A 24328-nucleotide genomic window follows, 5' to 3' on the forward strand; every position below is an offset into this window, starting at 1 on the left:
GCAGCATCACCAATACATGCAGAGCTGCAGATGCCTCCTGACAGCCTGTCTGCAGTGAGCCCCTGGCAGGGGGGAGCCCCTTACCACAGCCCTGGCACAGACTGCCTGCGAGCCCCAGCTCCGCAGCCCCTCGGGACAAGGTGGTGGGATGCTGCGCGCCGCAGAGCGTGTCCCTGCCGCGGGTCGGGGATGCCGATGGGAAACTCACTTCGGTGCGGAGCACCCACCCCCCGCAAAAAAAAGAGAACACCTCCAAAAAGAACTCCAGAAAAGTTTGTGCTTTCCGCATTCGACGTTTTCTCATCGACTGCTGCAGGGCGGGCTCGGGACACCCGTGAGAAAAGCAAGGGGAGAAGGGGAACTGCTCAGGGAGAGTGACCCCTCCGGGACCTCCGTCCCGCGCCTGGCGCTCTGTGTGCCACCGGCACCGTGCGGGGGTCGGGGCTGGGTGAGGCCGTGCGGTCCCACACGTGTCCGCGGAAAGTGTCCCCTCCCCGCGGGGCGGCCGGGCCGGGCCGGGCCGTGTCTGCGCGCCGCCCCGCCGGCGCTGCCGGGGGAGTGGTTTCCCCGCGCTGGCGGCGGCGGGGCCGGTCTGCGGGCGGGGAGGTGCCGCGGCGGCGGTGCCAGCGCCCGGCCCGGGAGGATGCGGACGCGCTGACGGAGCTGCCGGCTCCCCTTTGCCGCCGTGCATGGGCGGCGGGCGGCTGCCGCCTGCCTCGCCTCGCCTGCCGCGCCGGTGAGCCGGGCCGGGGGCGGGGGTCTCCGCCGGGCTCGGGGGGTGCGGAGAGGGGGAGAGCTGCCACCTGTGAGTGCCCCGCTCGCAGCCCCGCGGCGGACGGGTGGAGCTCCCCGGGACCCGTGGCGGAGCCGGCGACCGGAGCTGGGCGGAGGGGCGGAGGGTCGGGTGTGTGCAGGTCCGTGCTGTGCGGATCAGCGCCGTGCGGGTCAGTGCCGAGCCGGTCAGTGCCGTGCGTGTCTGTGCGATGCTGGTCCGTGCCGTGAGGATCGGGTCGGGTCGGTGCCGTGTGGCTCGGGTGTGTGCAGGTCTGTGTGGTGCGGGTCGAGTCAGTGCCGTGCGGGTCAGTGCGGTGCGGCTCGGGTCTGTGCGGGGCACGGGAGCCTCGGAGCGCGGTGCCGCGGGTTGGAGCGCTGCGGGGCCGTGCGGGGAGCGCGGAGCGGGGAGAAGCGCTCCGGTCCCACGGGCGGCTGCGGGGTAACGGGGGAAGAGGGAGAGGCGCGCCTCTGCCGCCGCTTGTTTCTCCACATGCACATTTGTTCGAGTAAAGGGTGTTACGGAGAATTCACTGAGAAAAAGGGTTCTCGTTTACAAAAACACCACCCAACTCGTTCGGCAGCCGAAAGGGCTGTGTGAAGGAATCCTGATGAATGAGCACAGCGCTGAGGGAGTTGTTGGCTTGTGGGCTGCGATCGCCTCAGCTATTTGTTTATGCCTTTTTTTTTCCAAGACAACTTTTGAGGCGAGGAAGCGACTAACAAAGCACAAGTTTAAGACGATGATTTTGCTTGCAGCCGAGCTGAAGTGAGCGCTGAAATCCTGCGTTTCCCATCAGGTAGCAAATACCGCACATACGATTACTTTTAGAGAATGAAAGAACCTACTTTGCTCTGTAAATGAGGACTATGTTTTACTCAGAGCAAGGGGTGAGAGTATTTTCCATCTGCCAAATGAACATACCACAGAAATTTTCTTTTCATCTGGGACAGAGCCGTGTTTGTGCATCTCTGAATATGGCTACAGTCGTGGAGGGGAGTCGGGTTAGCCTGGTCGTAGCATTAACTCTTCCAAGCACAATAAGCAACACACAGAGAGAAATTTGTTTCCATTAGTCTTTTCCTGACTGAGATCTTTACTACCGGCAGTACAGCAATGAAGCACCTCAGGCTATGGGTTCACATCTTACGGAAGGATCCAGGGTTGGTGTTCACACCTGCCCTGCAGCCTGCCTGGCTCACAGCACAATGCCTCCTTATGAGTAGCCTGTGAAGGAAGGTGAAGCAGGGAAATTCTGCCTACGCACAGCTAGGCTCAAGCCAGTGTTTTCCTTCTCTTAGTTTTAATGAGCAACAATTTTTTTTTGCCCAGAAAAGAATCCAGCTCACAGCTCAGGATTTCGATAATTAATACACCATTTAAAAAACATGTTTTCAGAGTCAACATTATGATTACAAAGAGAAAACAAGCAAACAGGGAATAACTTGACCCGGTTTTGTCACTTTCCCATTCTAGCCCAACAATTTGTCAATCAGGTGGAATTTCCTCCAGCGTCTTTGGTACGTTGCTTTAGCAGAAGAAATAATGTGCAAATATAGTTACTACTTTCTCTCCCTTCTCACAATGATCTCTTTGTATTAAGCAACAGGCTTTTGCATAGATCAGGTACCAACCCCAGAGTGTCACAGGCTCTCTCTCATTTCTGAAATTATTGAATCCTGAGTTGTTCTCTCTCTCTCTTTTCTGAAATTATGCCCCTGTGTTGGAGCCCATTTAACCGTTTCTGTTTAGAAGTTGGTCAGAGAAGCCTTGATCCTATGGCATTCAAGGCAGGAAGAGCTCTGCCAGGACTTCAAGGAGACCAGTATCTGCCTCAGCAACAGCCCTTCCTTTTGCTTCTTAAACATGCACATTCTTTGGAAAATTCTGTAAAATAATCAATTTCCTGAATTTTCAGTCTTCAAGGGAAGGCTTTATTGCAAACCCCAGGAAAGCTGCCAACTAATAACATCCAGCTAGAATGAAGTAGACTGATTAACACCAACAGGTCCTTAAAATCTCATCTCAGTTTTGTCCCTCTGTGATTGCAAGTCCTCAGAGTCTGGGATCACCTCTCCTTCATGGTTTGGAGAGAGCATGACCAGTCCCTGCAGTGCAGATGCCAGTGCTGGAAGAAGCTGTGGTCCAGCAGGATAATCCCCTTCTCTCACCAGTGTGCATTGACTGATCCCAAAGTGTTCTCCTCCCTAGTGCCCATGTCCCCAGAGGACTAGGATAAAATAGTCCAAGTCCAGCTTCTCTGTTGAGACCACTGAGCTTATGTAAGATGTAACCTGAATTTTCAGCTGAGTTCAGTCTCTGACATGCACACACATAAACTGCCTCTGTCAAATACTTAGTAGACCTCTAGATTCAGGGGGTGAATGTTAATTGGTTGGCAGGAAGACTCACAGTTTTGTTAATGCATATCTGCTTTCAGTGTTAATGACTCATTAAAATAAAGGCACACCGAATTTTTTGGTTTTTAGTGATTTCTTCATTTTAGATATGTGTTGTCCTCACTCTCCATCTTCCCCATTCTTACTGTGGTAGGACATAGTGTTCTCATATCCTCCATCTTGGGCTAGAGCAGCTTCCCATGCTTGGAAATTCAATTGAGGTGACGGAATTTTAATTTGTGGACAAAACCAGCTGCATCTCTGGTGTTAGGTTGTGATATCATGACACCTGTGGTTGTGCTATTAATTGCCAAGGAATATTAATAGGCACTTTATTGTCTTTATTCTCTTAGGAGTCTCTGGTGGGTTTTTGTTTGCTTATTTTTTATAAAATCTTACCACTTTTTCTTTCTTTGCCTTACCAAATTTTCTGCTAAATGCTCAATATTACATCAGGTTATAACACTGATAGTGCTGTATTCTAATTTTCCCAAAGTTACAAGGAAATAACTAATTTGTCTTTTAAGTAAATACTTTTCTATCTGACTGCACCTAACCTCTTACCCTACTGTGTTGCCTAGAAATGAGCCCAGTCATAGACTATCCAGAGTATTCTTTCACGGTGCCAAAAAGACATCAAACATTTTGCAACCCATTTCCCATGACATTTCTATCTGAGAATCATGTACTCTATGTTGATGCTCTAAGATGTTTTTCCCCCACTCCCTTGCTTGAATTCAGAGCTATCCAAAAATACCTAGGGAATGGTAGAAAGAATCACAGGAAGCCAATTTTAATCTGTCACTGATTCCCATGGGTGCTGCAAGGTGAGGGGCAATTGTGGCGTGAAATATTAGGGATGAGAGAATCATCATCTTCCAGCAGATCCCAGAAACAAAACCATTTCTTTCGAAAAGCGTTTAGTAAGGGTTGCTCTGAGTTAAAAGGAACAATACAGTTATTTGTAAGATGATGGCTTTGTAAGGCTATGGGAAATAAAAGCCTATGCAAAATCACTCTGCTCAACACAGGCATTTCTGATCCCAAAAGCAAGTTCTCAGATGAGAGTATTTGCACAGCAAGTACCAGAAGAGATACCTCTAAAACATTTAACAGCTTGTTGAGGCTTATCTCTAATTTTGATGGGGTGTTTTCCTAATGAGTTCCTCTCACATCAATTAGCTGCTGAATCTGATGTTAAAAAAATAAATCCAAACTTTCTCTTGGCACACAGTTCCATGAGGGCTCTGTGGAGATTTCCATGATATCGAGGTCTACCAGCTTTCAGAGGAGCTGGCTTAGTCATTCTTCCCATCTGCTCTACTTCTTGCCTGCCTCCGCTGCTCTACACATGTTTCCTGGCTGGCTGCTCCCCGTCCCTATCTCCAAGCATCCTGTCTGGCTGCCCCCCACCCCCGTCCTGCCCTACCTATCCCTTGTGGCATCTTCCACGAGGAAGCTCAGGTAGTTTAGTGCTGTGATCAAAGAGATGAAATAAATGAGCTGCTTTAAAGCAGCCAGGGGAAAAGAAAAAGCAAAAGGAAGAATCCACCAAGGAAACACCCATAGTAAGCAGCATAGCAAAAATAATTTGAAAAAACTTTGAGTTGAATCATCCCCAAATCATGAGTTTGCTTTAAAAATTGTGATAGTTAAACACAGGAACATTTTAGTTCTTTTTACTTGTTCTTTGGTCATTTGTGAATCTAGTTTTTAGCTCCTTTTTGCCAAGAGGGCCAGCAGGAACTTGGGCAGCTACCGCAAACTGGAGGTTGAGGTTTGTATGCAGCCGTGGCGCTCCAGGATCCGGGGATGTCAGAAGAACAGCGGTTCCCCAGTGGCTGATAGTGCAACACCAGGAGTCGAGGAGGCTGAGTTAGAGTCATCTGCCAGCACTGGCCCTTTCCAAGCCTGTGTTTTGTAGGGTTGGAAGTCCACAGATGAGTGTCTGAGAAATTCCCGAGGGTGATACTTACCCCAGTAGTTTCTTTGGAGTAGGAACAGTAAAAACTGCAGCTTGCCACAAAGTTAGCGGTGAGAAGCAGCACGGTCTGGAAATAGCAGCCTCCTACCCCTTTTCTCTCTCCCAAACTACGTGCTGTGTCTTATGCTGAAATGCCTCAGCTCCTCCACTTTGAGAGCCGTTTCATCTCCCTGCTTCCTGAGAGAGATCGACATCTTCTGTGGAGCACACGCTGCCGAGGAGAGGAAGGCAGCTTTGGCCTGCGGAGAGCAGAACTCAAGTACTGCGTGGGTGGTCGAAGACAAGAGCTTCTGAAATGAGGGAACAGAACAGATCTCTAATCTCCAGACTCTGACACATATCGCACTTTTCTCAGTTGCTTAGGAAAGAGATTTGCATCCAAAAAGAAGTGGGAGGTTTAAATAGGAGTTCATGCATTTATCTTCTGCGGTCCGTGCGGTGATTTACATTTTGCTAGTCCCATGGAATCCACAACACTTCATGAAGTGCATTCATTACAAATGTGCAACCAGGGGAAACAAAGACTCTGTCCAAGTAGCTACCTGCAGTATCCAAAAGCTGAGCTCAGGTGCAGTCAAGGAAAAAAGGCTGTGGGGTGTCACTGATGTAAGTGCTTGTTTTGGGTTGTACTGAGATGCTGAAGTCACTGTCCCACCCTTGGTAGAGTACTGGCCATGGTCCTGCCTGTGGATGGCCCAGGCCCCCTGTGTGGTTCTCAGCTATAGTTCCATCCTCCTAGGACTAACAAAAGACTGAGATGTGGAGGAATTGGATCTACAGAAGCACCTGGCCATGAAAACTCCAACTGGCATTCCTTGCAGGGACATGCATCTTCTTGTACCATGTGAGCAGCCCCTTCATGGTTTCATCCACCACCACAGCTGTAGCTCTGTCATGGAGTGCCCACTCCTCCACCTTGACTGAATTGACAGCCTGCTCTGCTGCAGCAGAGTGGCCTGAATAAGGCACCCTTTCTTCTTCTGGGTGGAAAAACCTCCTTTGACCTGTTTGTTTATTGGGACTTGCTGAGCGAGGTTTCCTGTGACCCATCAAAATTTTCCACTCTGCAAAATGCAAGCAGCGGACCATTGCTTCTCCCACCTCTCGCCATTCTTATGCACTGCCTGTCCCAATTTTCCTTGTAATCAATAGCAGGGGTTTCTTTTTTAGCACACACAAAGGCTTGAGTCCTTCAATGAAGAAAAGTTTGCATTTATCCAGGGGCTGTGGTGGGGTGAGGTGGGAGGTGGGGCCGGATACCCAAGGCTGAGTTCCCGGTTTGTTTGCGGCCGTGTCTGAATCAGTGGGAGCCGCGTGTGTGCTGCGATTGCACCCGGAGCTCCGTCCTGGCAGCACCAGGCTGAGCTGCAGAGCCACCTTGGGGGTGTCTATCCAGCACAATTTAAGTGCAGGGCTGGAAAAGCCCTTGGGATTGACCCATTGAAATAAGGAGGGGAGGGCTCCCATTTCTGCTGTGCCAGAAAAATGATGGATTTGCAAGTGGAGCCGTGGTTCAAGGCCAGTTTCTGCCTCATATCTACACTTTGTTAGAAGGTACACCTTCAATGTGGTATTGTTAGGTTGTTATAATATTTCCATGAGTGCTCAGTGGGAAATGATTACTTTGGGAAGGGAAGAGGGTGTCCTGCAGTCCCTGCTAATCTAGCAGCAGCCCTGGCTTCCTGCGGTCAGGTCTCACTTTGCCACCCAGTTGTCTCCGGCACTGGGGCAGCTCAGGGAGAAGGGGTGATGTTCCAGAGTAGGAGGACTCTCTAAATAGAAGTGTCCTGATTTTGGAGGTGCTGCTGCCCGTGGGAGAAAAGTTTGGGGCTCGGAGTCTCTGAGACATGCTCCTTTATCAAGTGGGCTGCTATGGCCCAGTTCCTGTTTCTGTTTTGCTCAATAAAGCACACTTGCTTTAAAAACATCTACTTTGCAATTCACAGTGGATTTATCCCAAGGAGAGGACTCTGCCGCTGTGCCTGGTGGAGTCTTCTGCCCCCATGGAAAACAGACTCAGGAGAGACAGCCAGGCTGGGCTTCCTGTACACTGCAGCTGACCAGAGCTGCTGCTCAATATCCTGTGTCTGCTCTGGCACCAGGTGCTCTCCTGTGGGTGGTGAGACCACCCCACTGGGACAGGCTGTGTCCTCAGGTTGTAGAAGCTCCAAAAATGCAGTTTGTTCCAGATGCTTTCCAAAGTGGGAGAGAAGCCCAGGGAGCACCTTTCAGTGCCTGGGCTTGTGACCCATGCCACCAGCACAGGTGGGGATTCATCCCCTGATGTGAGCTGAGGGCCCTGGGTCTGGGCAAAGGAGCCACCACTGAAGTGTTCCTTGGTCTCACTAGTGAAAACCTGGGAAATCTCAGGACTTCCTTGTTTGATGCTGTGACTCCTAAGGAGGCAAGACATGACCAGCTCATTGGAGTAATACCTAAATTAATTGTTCGTTGCTGGGAGGTGTAGCCAGGCTCTGAAAGCCCAGACGAGGTGTGGCCAAGGCAGTACCACTGGTCTTGGAGACTTGGGACTTGACTTGGTTCCTGTTCATGGCCGTACAGCTGTGTTGGTGCTCCTGCAGCCTGAGAAGACGTTGGTTATCAAGCTGAGGCAAAGGAGGACAAGTTGTTCTGGCAGCAGAAGATGGGTGGGTTGGAAGAGGATGGGTGGGTTGCATTGAGCAAATGGGCTCCAGGCTGGAAAGCAGCAAAGGTGGGTATCTCTTCTTCTCAAAGAAGAGATAACCAGAGAAAGGCTTTACTTTGGTAATTTCCAGATGGTTTCCATTGCAGTATAAGCTCTTTGCATGGTCTCAGTAGCTGTGCCTTGTTTCTGAAAGATTAAGCAGTATCACAGAAGGAAGGGGTTTAGTTTATGTTTCCTCTGTTGTCGGCCACAGAAGGTAATCACATCTATTAGGCAGGTGAAGTGAGTATTTTCTCTTCAGAGAATAAATGCATTCTGGTAGTTCTCTACTAGAACTGGAAATGCTGAACTCTACAGCAGTCTTGACTGGGAAGAAGATTTCTGGTTTTAAGTATGGCTCTGATACAGGGAGAAGGGACATTTTCCATGCTGTGGTCCTGAAGTGTTTTTTTTTTTTTTTATTATAGGTTTCAAGTAGCTGAGCAGCATCCGCTGTCATCCCCTGTCCAGCACTGCATGCACCATAGGACAGAGTTGCCCAAAACACCACAGAGGGGGTTGGGCTTGGGTCAGTTAAATCCAGAAGTCCTTTGCTGGGACTGCAAAGCAATGGATGTGGGTTTAATTAATTCAGTACTGCATGGGTCCTTGTATACCACTAACTAGTCATCTGAAGATAACTCTGAATAGAAAGTGGCCTGGCTTGGATTCCAACCAGTGGAATCCAACCATGTGGTGCCTGGTTCCTTATCTCTTACACACTTTTGCCTCTCATTGGCGGTGTAATAATTACTCTGTGTAATAACTGTTCTTATTACATCCCGTCTTTTCTGAAGGAGACACTGAAGGTAGACAAATTCCAGCTGAATTTCCATAGGTTTAATAGCAGCAGCTTTGTAATGGGGAGTGGGATAAAAATCTTCTCCCCAGAGCAGTGGATAGCATGGTATCAGATGCTCCCTTGTTTTTATAAGAGACAAACATTGAGTGTAGTCATGAATTTTTAAGGGACAAAACCTGATGTTGGTTTGGTCATTGGTTAGGAAGGAGAATTGCCAGACAAGAATTAAACCTTCTGAATTGAATCCTAGGGATAGAGAAGTGATTTCCTGCTTCCCTAATTTTCAGTAAGCATGGCCTGTGGCACAAGAAGAAACTCCAGAATGCAATACACAATTTTTCCTCTGTCACTGTTTTTGAATAAAATCAGTGTGCAGTTAATCCAGTGTAATAAATCTTGGTGGGAAGGCTTCCAGAGCAGGTAGATTTGTTTAATCATTTGGGCTGGAATCCAAACCACTGGAGGATATAAAATATATGTACTAGTGCCATTCACTTCACTGAAAACACCGTTTTCCCATCCAAGGAAATAGCTGTGGCTGGCATGAATATATATTTGGAAAGCTGTAGAGCTAAACAAATTTCTCAGAAAATCATCTCTGGCCTAGATACTGACTATATTTACGCACTGTAACTCCTGAGGCTCGTCAGCTAAGGCTTTCTGACAGAGAAGTCATCAGAAATCAGTGATTCACACTTTGAAATGGTGGGATCCTCACCCCTGCTCAGCAGGCTCCCTGTCTTGATACCAGTCAACATATTACCTTCAAATTGGAGTAGATCTTTCAAAAAATCACTTCCCCTGTGACTTCCAAAAGAACTGTGCAGTAATGCAGTGTTAGTGGATCCTTCTTTGAGCATATGTTGTCTTCTTTGTGTATTGATCAGTAGAACTGTCTCTCACTAAACAAACTGATCCTGCCAAATAAGGGAATACATTTTTTATTTTCCTATTTTCCAAATATCAGTACTATTTCTGTATGGGAGGATATCAGAGTGTCCCAGTTTCAGCAGTTTTTGTGTAACTCACACTAAGGAATAAGGTTTAGCATCACAAAGAGTCAGATTGTGAGGTGTTTCAGTTAGCTGTAGGTGGCTTTGGTACATTAATTGCCTCAGTAATTCACAATGTGCTCTATGAAGATCAATTCCCACCTCACACAGAAAATGATACAGACCTTCACAGTGGGACTTTCTGCAGCAAGCTTTCAGCAGAACTCTTTCACACCAGTGCCTGCCAGTGCTGTCCCTCTGGTCACCAGCTCTGACTCTGCTGTATTCTCTCTTTCAGGCACTTCTAGGATTTGACGGAGCTTGCACGACACTCCGTCAGCGGCACAGACGCCTGCAGCAAGGACAGCTTTTGGAAGTGGCACCGTTGATGTGATTGAAGGTAACGTGCTCTCTTCTGTCATTGCCCTGTGCTTGCTGCTTGTCCTGCACAGAGCCTCATGCTCTGGCTGGCGTCCCCTTTGCTGCCTGTCCTGGCTGGGATGGTGAGAGCAGGATCAGCCCCCAGCACACTGCATGTCTGAGAATCCCCCAGACTGATCCTTGCTTCAGGTAACGGTTCTTCCTAACCATGGCTCAGCTTGTCCCATAAAATGGCTTTGTACCCCTGTCCTTAAGGAAATACTTCCTTGCATCACGTGAACTGCCTATTTTCCATGAGTGCTGCACATTTTTGAATCCTGAAGCTGGTCTGCATTCAGATACTGTTTTTTCCCCCATGAATTTCACAGGTCAGTTTTGCCCTCTGTTCAAAACCTAAAATAAAAGTGTGTGCATTGTTTCTGAGGCCTTTCCCATGGGAGGTGGTTTAGCACTTGTCAGGCTATATATTGCTCTTTATGTTACTGACCTTGTTAGTGCCATCACAAGCAGCAGAAAGTGATCTGTGCTTTTGCTCCTTGCCTCTGGAAAAAGATCAGCATAGTGTGGTCCTGGGACTGTAGCACTTTAGCACTGCATTTAAGATAATCTCTAAATGTAGTTTTCTCATAGAAATGCAAGAACAGATTTCACTTCCCCTCAAATGGGCATTTATGCTTAATTAAAACTAGGGGAAGTAATGTATCTCTTAATTCAGTGACACAAGAATTTTAAGGTTCAGAGTAGATGACTCATCCACCAGAACAGAATTTATCCTTTGTTTGTAAATGCTATTTATTGCCTTGTTTTGCATCACTATGGCTACTGTATGTCATTGGTGGTACCAGCACCTACCATACATAAAATGAATGCAAGACTGAATTAAAGAGCTGTAGTTCTTATAATTGTTTGTATCAGCCGCTTTTCTGTTGTATGTCAGTCAGTACATCTCATGTAAAAGCAGCGCTAGAAGTGGCTTAATATTTTCCATCAACATTGGCTGAAAAGAAAAAATTGTCCTGTGCATAAATCTTATCCCAGTTTGAAAAGCCCTAAGCAGCACCACCAAACCTGTTGTTCAGATTATATGGCTTTATGAACAACTCAGTGATGTCCTACGAGTGATTTTGAAGCTTCAGTGAACTGATTCACAGTGACATTCTCAATTATTTTACATCTAGTTACATTTCCTGTTAAAGACCTAGTTAAGAAACATCACCTTGTTAGAAACATCACTCCTTTCACAGCCCATATAGATTCTTCTGCTTTCCTTCACTGTTTCAAAGTGAAGACTGGGAATAATTAATCTATTCCAGTTAAAGCCTAATTATTTTGGCAATTGCATGGCCCCATGTTCTATTCTGAAACACATCAAGTACAATCACTTCTGCTGTCCTATTCAATCAAAGACTTAAGTTGCACAGATTTTCTGAAATGGCCTGGGCTTCAACAGCTTGGGAGCTGATTCACTGAGGCATCTGCTGTAACACTGGCAGGACTGTCACCATTTTTCTAGCCCGAATCATTTGTCTTTGTCATTTACAAATAATCTGCAGGGTATAATGTGGTCTTAGGGAAGCACGGAGCCCATTATTGCTCAATAATAGAAATTCGTGAGGTTTTAACATCTTTGAGCTCATATGACACATTTGACAGTGCATGTGTGGATGTATATCTCTAATTTCCCATGGAATGAGGACAGAGAAATATTTAAACATTTGCAATGTATTGAATGGCTGCTAAAATAAACCAGCCAGCTGTGAGTGACTGCAGGAGTCTGCTGCTGGCTAGCAGGGACCAGCCCCCAGGACACACAGCAGTGGGCCATGGCATTTCGGTGGTTGCCAAGACTAAGACTTCATAAATCCTGACCCCCGCAAAGCCTCCAAGATTATTTCCATCTAGACACACACACTTTTTTATTTCCTTTTCCCTGCAATCCAGGACAGCTGGGCTTAGGGTGCTGAACCCCAAAAAAGGATGCCAAGAGAAAGATGTTCATCTTGGACATGCTCAGAGTGGTGGGCCCAGTGCTCCTCCAGTCTCACAGCTGGCTCTGGAGCTCTTCCCAAAGAATTGGGCTGGGAGAGCATGGTCCTGCTATTGCCTAGTGTGGGCATTCCCAGAGGGACAGCAGGAGGGGTGAAAAAGTCCCTCTGGGAACAAGGAAGAGACTGGGGCCAGAGTGGGGAAAAAAGGCAGGAATGGAATGAGCACCAGGGGTGATCAGAGGGAGGTGATATCAGAGGGAGTGCTACTTTCCTTTTGGTCCAAGGGCACATCTCTGTTCTTTTGAGCTGTCTAAGGTGGCAGGAACAGCTGGCAGAGCAGGACCCACAGTCAGCACTGCTGGGAGGAGTCTCCCATTTCCAGGTCGCTGCTCCCTCAGTGCTGTTGTCCATAGGTGCCCAGTGGTATGGCCTGCTGGATGCTGCAGGAATAAAAGCATGTGTCCAGAAAACCTATGTGTTTTACTGATTGGGTGGTTTGTGCTGTCCCTGGGGAGTGGTGCAGGTCCAAGCAAGGGCTGGGTGCTGAAAACCCTCTTCTTAGCAGGCAGAATCTGTCTCTTTTGTTCTGTGCCATGGCTCTGGGAGGATTCAGGCTGTGTAAGCTGCAGGGTGCTCAGACCAGGGGTTTGGTTTAGTCTTTTACTGGGCTTCAGAGCCTGGTTCAACTTTCCTGTTCTGTGCATGCACCGGGAAGTGTGTGAATTAATTCAGTGTTGGTTGGGTCCAAGGCTGACCCTTAGGGACTTTTCCCTGTGCTGATGAATGTCTACAGACTTGGATCCTGGTCCACAGCTGAGCCCAAATGTCCCAAGGTTCTGCCATGCTTTTTCTTAAATGTGATGCAGTGGGACTGAAAGTCTCTGCACTATAATGCTGCTCCATGCTACAGCTAATTAAAGTCATTGTGAAGGGTTTTGTAGTAATTGCAGATATTGTAAAATTTAGTTCTGTCCAGTAATTGGTAATGTAAGCCTGAAACAAGTTATCCTTAAGATGTTTTAGTTGGCATTTCTGAGAAAGTGCAGCTGTTACAAAGAAGGCTTTTGTGTGTGCAGCCGGACCAGAATTAATGGCAGCATTTAGTCGTGCCTAAAGGAGTGTTTGCTGTGGCAGGTGGCAGGGCAGCCTGATGGATGATGCCTACATTCTGCCTGCTGCAGGAGGCTCCAGCAGCCACTAACTGCACTACCTGATGAATGCCAGCTAAAGAGAGTGAAAGCCCCGTGCCAAATCTCTCCAGGGCTGATGTATTAACATTTAAAATGAACATGGCCCCTTCAGCTCAGAGTGGCTCTGTTTGCCCCTACACGCTTAATACACATTCTGGAGATTTCAGGCATACTTAGATTTTTCATTGGAATGCTGTATTCATAAACAGCAGATGTGAGGAAAATCCATCCCAAGGCCGTGGGGACGTGCAGGTGCCCGGCCACAGGCTGGGCTGAGCTCTGCAGCGAGGGCTGCGCCGGCCCTGGCTCTGCTCTGGAATTTGCTGCCATGCCCGGCAGAACCCGGCCAGCTCCGCCACCAGCGCCGGTGCCCGCTGTGCCAAGGGGAACAGGGTGATGCTCAATGGGCACATAGGCACCTTAGGTTCCTAAATCCCTGATTTAAATGGTAGGTGCCAAACAGTCCCTGATGCATTTGGAAGTCCCACTCAACACCTCTCCAAACACTCAGGCTAGTAAAGACTGCTGAAAATCTGGTTCTTAGACACCAATACAGCTGGTGTGTCTGGAATTAACAGCTTAAAAAGAAGTGCTGGCTCATGACTAAATGGAAGAGACATCTGGAAGAGCAAATATTGAAGACGTTACGAAGAATCAGAATAAGAATTTAATTCAAGGCTGATATTTCCACCAGTTACTTTTTTTGGTCAACAGATGCAATTTCTGAGCTCATATATCAGTAATAAGCTGATTGGTGACAAATTTGGAGGACTCCAGTTTCCAGCTGATGCCTCTGGGACTCTGTAGGGGTCCTCTCTGCTGTTCCAGGGGCAGCTGGGGTCGATGCCCTGCTCAGCATCACAACATGCAGCAGTAACAGTTAGCTTGGAGGCCAAGGAAATATTTTTTGGACAGTTCAGGAAGGACAGTGTAACAGAATTATTTTAAGCAATATGAAAAGCCAATAGTTTTTGTTAAATTAGCTGTGGGGCCAAAGCTCAGAGCTGAGGTGTCCCTTTCTCTTCTAATATTCACAGCATGACAGAGGTGATGAACACCCGAGAGCCGGTGATGGAGGAATTCGCGCTCAGCCAGACTCCTGAGGAGGAAGGAGGCCCCTCAAGCCAGGTAACTCCAGCAGAACTGAGAAGTGTCCTGAGTTGTTTGTCAAAAGCGATTTAAAGCAGCCAGTAACTGTTCTTAGGGTGGGTGTTGAATTGCAGAGCACTGCTGCCAGAAGAACAAGCCCTGCAATACGTGTTTGATCCTACATAGGTTCTATTATTAAAAGTTAAGAGCTGGGCTGAAGTGTTTAGTGGGCTGCCAGGTCTGCAGGGCACAGTGACAGCAATGCCCAGATCCTGCAGGGATGCAGGCACAGAGGCTGTTTGTCACCAAGAGTTCAGATCTGAGCGATGGAGACATCCAGCCAGTACTGTGCCAAGCTTTTACACGGCCGCCCTTGAAATGAACTGAGTTTCCTTAGGCTCAGAGGGAGCTCCCTTTTTAGAAGAGAGACCATTTGAAATGACTGGCTAATTCACAGAAATGGCCGTGGCATCACAGCAGCACCACTGGTCAGGGCCATTTGCTGGCAGGTGCAAGAGCATTTTCTGTCCCCAGGCAGTTCCACACACCCACTCAAGCACCCACCCGTGCTGCTCGTTGCAGCAGGAGGGATCACGATGTCCCAGGCCCCCCTCGTGGCAGCCCCCACATCACACTTTGTGCTCCGTGGGTGTGCTCATGACTGTGTCACTACCAGGGACAAACCACATAATGTGTCCTGGTGGACCTGAGCTGCCTCTCAACACAATGTGTAACATTGGAAGCAGACTCAGAGAGCTACTCTAGGACCAGCTTCTTGCAGGTGAAAATCTGGCATTTGGAAGCCAGGGAAGTCAGAACAGAAATTTGCAAATTCCTTTTGGATCACTTGTTTATGTGGTGAAAGGCTTTGTGCATTTAAAGAGCACACGGGCTTTCCTGTGCCTCAGAGGCTGCACAGGATGGATGCTGCTCACTCAAGGAGCATGTTTTCAATATTTTTCCTCTTCTTCACCAAGTTCCATGTTTTCAGTGTTGTATTAGTGTATGCTGCCCAAACTCTGTCCCAGCCCTGACTTCACCTGTGTATGCAGGGCTGTTCTGTGGTGTCTCTGATCACATGCCCCAGAGTTTTCCCCCAGCTACTTTACCTTTCCACTCTGGGAGAAGGTGTTGCCATCCACATTTTAGTGATAGCCACCTGAGGCAAAAAAAACCCAAAACCATCAAAAAGAAATGAGATGTAGCACAAACTCAGTGACTCAGTGGGAAAGCTAGGTTCCTTCCAGCAACTTCCAAGCACTCTGTCCAGGAGACTGGTCCTTCTCTTCCTGCAGTCTCCTGCCCACTCATCACACGCTCCAGCTTCTGCAGAAAAACACAGCAAGGCCCAATAGGCAGCTCTGCTTCCTGCCAGTCCTGACTCATTCCTGGAGGGACACGGTAAATACTGGGCTCTGGTGGAAAAAAAATTATGTGGTTGATGTGAGAAAAGACCATATGAGAATGACACAAACAAAAATAGCCACAGCTGAGGCCACACAGGTGCCTTTCCTAAATTTTCTTGCAGCTGTAATAATCATTTCTCAGCCCGTTTTTAGATCTCTCCATGTCATTTCCTTGGGCTTCAGAAAGCAGATGAAAAAGCAGAATTTTTGTTGTATTGCATCGCCCATCCACGGGTTGCCAGCAGGCTTGGGGATGGGGTGGCTGTCATGCAGCCCTCTGCCACCCCAGCAGGCTGCACAACAGCTGGAGAGGAGGTCACTGTCACCTGCCTGTGCAGCCATGGGAGAAAATGCAGCAATTTGCCCACAATGTTATGGTTGTTTTCTGCCAGTGGGGCCGTGAGGCTGAGGGAGCTGGGCTCCACTGTGGGTCTGCAGAGGAGGGCACTGCTGCTCAGCAGGTCTGTGGTCCTGTCCTACCCAAGGGGACCTTGTCTCATATTTGGTTTCCAGTCAAGACAGCTGCCATGGAAATGTCTTTCCAAATTCTGAACAGCTCAGGAGAAGTCTGTGTCATGGGAGGTTGGGCAGCTCTTTTCTAATAGACAGCATAAGCAGTATTGCTTGGTCAGGATGAGTTATAAGCTGTGGGTGCAGCTCAGGGTGGTGTCAGAAATATTTGCCTTCAGTGATTCACTTGGTCTAATTGTACTGAAGGCACTTTCTCACAAAATAATTTTTTTTCCCTAATTGTTTCTCATAACACTAATGTGCAACATTTCTCACCTTTGTATAGATTTGCAAGAAGTATTGAATTCCTGTGACACTACCATGGGGAGCAAGGGTGTGAGGATGAGGGTTATTGTCCTTCCCCATCTTCAGAAGTCAGATATGGGCAGCACAGCAATGTTAAAAACGTGCTTGCTGCTTCCTAGATGCACAGCCTTTCCCGAGGTCTTGCCTCCCCATGCCAGCTGTGATGCCAAGTGGGACAACGAAACCCTCTGCTCTTAGGGAGTACAGCTGCTGAGACAGAGGAAGGTTGCAGAAGCCGTGGAGCAAACTCTTCCAGTGGGTTATGACACCCCCAGACCCCTGTCAGTGTCCTGTATTTCTGCCCGTGCTCACAGCCAGTGCTGAGGCTGCCTCACACAACCAGCAGGGCTTGATCAAGCAGAGACCCTGCTTCAGTGGTGAACCTGTTGCAGATGTGTGGGGAGGCTCCCACCAGCCCTCAGCAAGCCTGTGGCAGCCTCTGAAGTTAACTGGGATCATTCTTGCTCTCAGGTCCTGGTTTAGTCCCTTCACATGCATCTTGATTTTATTGTTAGAAATGAAACACAATGAAATGAAATAAAAATAAAACTCAGCTGGCATGGAGAGATTTGTAGCTTGTTAGTGCAGGTATATGGAAGTTGGAGGATCCAGGAGAAAATGTTTCAGTGAAGCAACAACAGAGTTTCTTATGGTAATGTCCTGGAGGAGCTGGAATGATTTTTCCTCCAAAAAAACCCCAAAACAATCCACCAGAAAAAAAATTACTCAAAACAACGTACCCTGAGAGATTTAAGTGATCCAGCTATGTTGAAAACAGGAAGGCACTGTTACGTGTTACAATATCCTTCATTAAAAAACCCTAGTTCAGCCTCAAGCTCTAACCACTGTGTAGTGTTTGATCTGCAGCTTCAATGTGACAAATCAAAATAAATAGCTGGCATGGTCCTCTGTGTAAAGATGTTCTCTGGGGCTACCTGTTTTGCATGAATGCATCATAAAATAGTGTTTCACATTGCAGAAAATAGCTCTGCACAGTGGTGGCTTCTTAATAAACAATCACTGCAAGAAAACGTGAATATCATATCAGAGCAAAAGGACAGCAGCCAGAAGGGCTGCAGCAGCCATTTAGCCTTACAGCAATGACCTTGGTGTCCCAAAACCCCACCAGAACTGAAACACAAGTGTTTGGCAGCATAACAAATTTCCTCTGAGTCTCCATTTTCACTGCTCGTGTCGGATCACACAAGGCAATCATCTCCTCAACACACCGGCAAGCAAAGTGGGTTCTTTGCTCAGGAAGGGACAGCACGTGCAGGGGGGAGTGTGCTGAGACCTACAGCCTCTCTGCACCATGCTCGGCCAGAAGCTGGGTTCAGCTGGTTTTGAAATCCTCCCTGTGCAGGGCTGTTGATCTGCACCAGTTGGAAGAGGATTTTTTTAATGGATATGTGAGTGCATGTCAGATGTAGAAAGGACATACTCTGCTTGCTCTGAATATACATCCCTGCACAAAGCTTTCATGTACATCCCCCAAATGTCTCCCCAGGCTTTCCCAGACTCACGTGAGAAGTACCCCAAGCTGTCCAAAAGGCTGCCTTCGATCGTGGTGGAGCCCACCGAGTCCGGGGAGGTGGAGAGCGGGGAGCTGCGCTGGCCTCCTGAGGACCTCAAGTCAGCGGAGGACAAAGGTCTTCATGGTGACCAAAGAGTCTGTGTCCAGCAACAGCAGCAGCAGGTGGATCTGGAAGGTCTGAATGAGTAATTTTCATCCTTGTTCTCCATAGGAAAATAGGTGTTTCAGACAGTGCTGTGCACTGAAGTTAACAATGAGACAAACGCTTGAAGGTGCCCAGAAAACCTCTGTGCTGGAGGAGTCCTGTGGACTGAAAATTTGGTTGTAGCTTTTGAGGAGTGATGTTTTCATCTGCATCAGTCACCCACTTGGCCAACAGGCAGCCAGTGCACTGCACATTAGCAGGTCACTCTGGGGAGCAGTAATCCTGGTCAGTAGCATGTATCTATCCCTGTCTCCTAGCCTAGAAGTGAAGTGTTTGCCAGCTTCACATTTTCAAAGCATCCTGGTGTCCCAGGAGTGTGTCAGTGCAGCAGGAACTCACAAATACATACCCCTGACTAGAAGTGTCACTGTGGGGTAAATACAGGTAAAGGTAAGACACTGGTAAGTGTAGCTTGCACAGGAAGTGCTCCAGTGAGAAACTGGCCTATTTGTTTCCTTTTTTTTCATCTCAGTGCTGTCCTTTTCTCTTATAGAGTGACCTGGTTTCCATTTCAGTGCACCAGCACTTGCCACACAAACGCCCAGACACAGCAGCCAGGACAGGGTGCAAGATGCACCTTCCCTTCCCTTCAAAGGGGTGATGACAAAAGGTCTTGAAGTGTAAAATCACCTGCTATTCCAGTTGGCATTTCTGGGTGGTGACAACCACCGGGTTTGATCATTCAAGAGTAAATATGAGCCAAATCTATTTCCTGGCTTCCAGGTTATATATTGTGGTTTCTCTATTGGTTTTGTACCTTGATTTAGACTCATTGTGTCTTCAGGCCTGATAGCTTAAGCAGATTTCCAGGACTGGGTAGCCTTCTCATGACAGTGGCTGTCCATAGTGATCACATCATCTCACTGGTATCTTACCTGAGGTCTCGCGTTCCCCGTAAAGTCAGACTGTGATGCACTCAGAATTCCTCACTCCAGGTTTAACTACTGGTTTGCAAGCAAGAGAAGATTTCTTGTATCAGGTCTGATCACCCTAACAGATTAACTGCCAGGTAGAGCAGGTAATCAAACAAAGGTTACACCTATATGGGGAAATAAATGCTGATGAGCTGTTTCTTTGCAGATACTTTAGCACACCCAGCTCAAGATGTGGAAGACAGTACAGATCCTCTGGAAAGTAGAACTGAAGAGAATGAGTAGGAACTCCATGGCCTCAGAAGTGAAACTTCGTTGTGAATGTTGTTGGAAAGCTAACACACTCTGAAGACATGTCAAAGTAATCTGTATTTAAATTTGCAAGGGTTTTATTTAGTTAGTACCTGGTAAGAAGCATCTGGGCTTTAGAACTGTTCTTCTAACATTTTGATTTTCAGGCTGGGGTTCATATTATTTGTTTAATTTCCCCTTGGGAAACAATGGGATGTGTAAGGAAATACAAGGCTGTCAAGGAAAAGATGTTCCTAATTTTAATTAGTGCATTTCATTGGTTTTATCTTTTTCAAGAAAGGCTGCTTTCAGGCATCAACGTCAGGACAAAGGGGTTGCGTTTCTACAGGAGGAATGTCTTAAATCTAAAAACTTTCTTTTTTTAGCCATTTAAAACTAGCACTGTGATATTACGGACAATAGATGTAATATAACGTCACCAGTTGATTTTGTAACTTTTGTATAGAGACGCAAGGGCAAGGTTTGCCTCCAGGCTGCCGCCCTGGGGCAGCCCAGAGCAGTTCTCTCCCTTTGGCTAACCTCTGCATCTTTGGACGAGCCGGCCTTTCTTTAGCTGCCTTTTCAGCAAGGCTGATGCCTTTTGGAAGCGCTTTCTGCTGTACCTTAACGAAGCGACGAGCTGGTCGCTGGTGTTAGTGGCGTGAGGCTGTGTGTGGTGGGCTTGGTGGGGTGGATCGTGCTGTTCATGCGCTCTTCAGGCCAGGTGCAGCCCTGGTGTGCACTTCTCACCCTTCAAGCTGGTGAAATTGCTCCTGCTTCCCCCAGGGCTGGCTTTGTCCCACCTCGTTAACAGAGATTGTTGTGACATTGCTTCTTTGGTATGTTTGGTGTGTAAGGTAGGTGCAGGGCACAGCTGCTCCTCCCTTGCCCTGAGCTGGGTGGTGGTGGGGGGTAGGTGGCAGGAGCTCCACAGCACATCCCAAACCTGTGCTCCGTTTTGCCTGGCTCCAGGTTTTGCCTGAGCCACCTGCAGTAGGAGGGGCGTGGTGGAAGGACAAATGCCTGCCTCCCTCCTGGCCAGGCTGGCACTGCTGCCAGGAACACGTGTGCCAAGGGGTGCCCTCCTCACCTGCGGCACAGCCCCCTCAGCTTTGGTGGCACCGTCACCTCCTGGCGCCCAGAGCCCATGGTGGGACAAGCTGGCTCTGGACACCTCTGCCCTCCAGTGGATTTTCCTTGGGAATTTGGGGGTCATTTTGACACGAGTGAATCCCTTCCTGCACAGGGACCTCCCAGAGACTCCCTCCACTGTGCCAGGAGAAGCACCAGTCTCAGCCCAGAACACGACCCGTTGGATGGGCTGGTGGGGGTGGATACTGCCTGTACTCAGAAGGGTTTGACTGTCAGTGATGAGTGTCCTGGAAGCTGCAAAGATGGCTTTTTCCATCTCTGTAGGGCTGGATGGGGTCTGTACTTCCAATTAATGTTGCATCCACAAGAAGCTGCTCGCTGTAGATGGAGTGAAATAGTAGGATTTCTTCCAGCATTAACTCCTAAGTTGACTTCCAAGTGCTTTCTTTTCTCCAGTAATAATTTTCACTAACAAGAACTTTTAATTGTGTGATGGTTGATAAAATTTACTGGCCAGATGTATTAATAAGTTTTTACCTTCTTAGCAACCAAATTTAATATATTTACTTACAAAGACTTCTGTGCAATGAATGTTTATTACAAAGGAAAGAGACTATTTTACTTCAAAGCAACATTAATTTATGTACAAAACTATAGCTCATTATTTGGGGTGTTTGGGATCTAGGACCCTTTTTATAAGCAGTGTAGTACAGTATAATGTGATACTTAAGTTAAACTTTGCTCTCTCAATCTATATAACAGTCTGTTTTGCGTTCTTGATGTAGACTTTCTTGCCTACACTGTTAGGATTACTTTGTTGGGTGAGTGGGATTCTGGTCAGAGCACCGAATTTCACCAGAGTAACTGAAGGTTTCAAGAGCACTTCCTAAATCTGGCTGCTGTCCCTGTCACCCCCTTCAGTGGTGACAGTTTTCTGGTAAAGCCAACAAAGCCTACAAAGCTGGAACCACGTGTTGGCACAGGAGCAGGGAGGGGAGGGGGTCCCCAGCTCGGACCCACCGTGGCAGGAGGGAGAGCTGTGCTGGCAAGGCAGCCAGGCAGATGGGAGGTGCTCTTTAAATGCTGCTTTTGCATCCACTGTCAAGAAGTTTTACAAAGCTCTGGGGAGAAAACAACAGCAGTGACGACATATTTTTAGCTGTGTGATTTCCTTCCAATCTGCATCTGCCCAGCTCTGTGAGGAATGACGTTAGATGTATCACTTAATTTGCTTTTTGCTTTATAAAAGGAAAAACATTTGTTTGAAACACTTCCCCCAATTTTCTGTGCTCTCTATCTGCTTTCAGACGCTCCCTCCCTTCCTGCTCTGGATGGCCCTTATCCTATTTCCACCTGAGGTCAATGGCACTTCCCTAAATATGTTTCCCAAAGAAACAACTAAATTCTACATACACCCTGAAAAAACGCCACGCAAGCACCACTACTTTTTTTTATCATTGTACTTAAAGCTGCAGCTGGTATAGAACTCCCAGATTTCCTTCTCCCAGCCTAATTACTCCTCTCTTTCCTTTCCCCTCTTTTGCACTGCTCCCCTGAAGTATTTTACCTGAAGCAAATGGTTGCTTCAAACTAAAGCTTTCTCCTAAAGATGTGTGGCCTCAGTTTAAGAACCGTGCAAAGCCAAACTCCTCCTCCCATTTTTATTTTTCTGACCATGGGCCAGAGGCCCTAAAACAGGAAAGCAAGATAGAGAGAAAATTGTTTTATACAAACAAACCCTATTTATTCAACTTGCAGGTCTATGATTGTCCACTTACTTTGTCTGTGTGCAAGTGTTGTCTCTCTAATAAACTCAATAGTTGTTTTGTATTTTTTTTCTGGATTAAAAGCTTTGTAGAAACTAAAAAGAAAAAAAAAGACATTCAGTCATATTTTTCTAGTCTAGCTTGTAGAATATTTAATGTAGTGCAGAAAGGAAGTTTTATGGAGTAAGACATTGTTGAACTTTGCTCTATTTCAGTTCTTTCTAATTTTGTAAAATGCCACCTGTACATAATACTCGACTAATGTATGTCCTGTAGATGTATTACACCATTTAGCCTATTAAATGCCTATACTGAACTGATTGGAAGAAGCAGTGTATCCATAGTGTCTTTGTTTAAACGTGGAAGGGGTTATAGGTGGTTGTGCATGTCCTACCACTAATACAGGGAATAAAGCCCACTCTAGGGCTGCCTTTGCTCCATGGCGTGCAAATCCTCACCCAGGCCCTCCAAACCACATGTTCCTGCACAGATAAATTCAGATTTACATCAGTGGCAGCTGCCATAGCCATCTCTTCCTCGACCCCTTCCTTGACCAGGCAGCTGAACACTCCCTGCTTCTGTTTGAGGCTTTGCTCTTTGCCCTGCTCACGCCGCTGGTGCCCTGCCCTGCTGTGCTGCCAGCGAGCCTGTTGGCTCATCTTCATTCACCTTTCTATGCTATGCACATTTTTAATGTTTTCTGGAAAGGCAGTTGTGGAGCCCAGCAGGAACTCACATTACTGGAAACCTACACCCTGTGCAAAGAGAGAAGGGTCATGTAGCAGAGAAGATGAGAGGCAGAGATAGTCTGCCAGTGAACAACCAATTTTTTCCCAAAACATCAAATTGCCAGAAAACAAAGGATCAGATAACTGGAGGGTGAAGCTGTGTCTTACTTACCCAGCTCAGAAGCAGCTGCTGCTCTCTGAGATGGGTAAATCCCATGGCAAAGGCATTGCTCCAGGTCAAAGCCAGTTCCCTGCCACTGCAGGGCAGTGCCTGCTGGGCAGTGCTTGCATGGCCAGGGGAATTTGCTGTATCCCAGGCTGGGGCAGTGAGCCAGCTTTGGCACTGCTTGCACACCTGATGCTCAGCGTCACTCAGCACTGGAGTTTCCATGCATGGAGCATGGAAAATCTCATGGAGGCATACATTACTGTGAGGGTGGGATGGCAGAGGACTGACACTGCTGTCTGCTCACCTCCCTTGGAGCTGTCCCTTCCATCTGGGCTTTTGCTGCGTGGTGTTCGGCCACACAGGGATGCAACAGGTGCTTCCTGAGGCTCCAGGGGATGCAATTTCAACTGCTGCTGATTTCATGTTGCTGTGAGATCTGTGCAGAGTCCTGGCTGTTTCCTTCCTTGAGCCTGAAGGCAGGGAGAGTGTATCAGTAATAAATTAAATAGGATTAATGTGGGAACACTGTTGTCTTTCTTCTAACATTTCTATTTTAAACCTGTGTCCACTGGATCTGCAGGTTATCCCACTGACTTGGGACATTTTAATTTATTTTTAATCAGACATCTGCTTAGTATTTTTCTTTTAGATTTGTTCTGCTTGACACTCCTGTCTAAAGAACCAAATAACATTTTCAGTGGAATTAGCTTTTTTTAAAAAAACAACTAGTAAGAGACAAACCTGACTTTTTAAATCATGTTAAACTGAAAAATGTAACATCTAAATTTGTGTTTTGACCATCTTTTTTATCTTTTTAGATTTTTTAAAAAATTACAGTATTTTTTGAATCCTTTTGAGAGAAAGATGATGCCTGACAGCCTCAGAGGGCCACGACTCCCATAGCAAACAGCACATCCCTCACTTTCATGTCATAAAATCTTGTGTCATATGCACTGCTTCCACCACAAATTAGAGCAAGACACCCTTCTTCCCTCTGCCTTTTAAAACACATGGCTTTCATTCCAGAGACACTAACTTTCTATAGTTTAAATTCACTCAGTTCTGGAAAATTAGGATTTTAACAATTTCTTTGTTTTCCCTCTTAAAAAAAAAAAAAAAAAAAAAAAAAAAAAAAAAAAAAATTTTTTTTTTCCCTCAAAAAAACT

The 24328-nt window shown here is 47.2% G+C and overlaps 1 protein-coding gene across 4 annotated transcripts; it reads left to right on the forward strand.

Annotated features, from left to right (window-relative positions):
- The first annotated feature begins 565 nt into the window (after window positions 1-565).
- On the forward strand, window positions 566-22591 carry LBHD2 (LBH domain containing 2). Of its 4 annotated transcripts, none has more exons than XM_041424103.1 (5): window positions 566-736; window positions 9934-10035; window positions 14232-14322; window positions 18013-18214; window positions 19325-22591. In XM_041424103.1, exons 3-5 carry the CDS (start codon window positions 14233-14235, stop codon window positions 19399-19401), a joined length of 369 nt encoding a protein of 122 aa, XP_041280037.1. In that variant the 5' UTR covers window positions 566-736; window positions 9934-10035; window position 14232; the 3' UTR covers window positions 19402-22591. The 4 variants fall into 4 exon arrangements, with proteins under 4 accessions (XP_041280037.1, XP_041280117.1, XP_041280204.1 ...); XM_041424183.1 differs by lacking the exon at window positions 566-736 and adding an exon at window positions 764-914; XM_041424270.1 differs by lacking the exon at window positions 566-736 and adding an exon at window positions 924-1044.
- Window positions 22592-24328: the final 1737 nt, after the last annotated feature.

This window comes from Onychostruthus taczanowskii, unplaced genomic scaffold (assembly GCF_017590055.1).
Source record: "Onychostruthus taczanowskii isolate IOZ18803 unplaced genomic scaffold, ASM1759005v1 scaffold1, whole genome shotgun sequence".
In the NCBI taxonomy this organism is placed as follows: Eukaryota; Metazoa; Chordata; class Aves; order Passeriformes; family Passeridae; genus Onychostruthus; species Onychostruthus taczanowskii.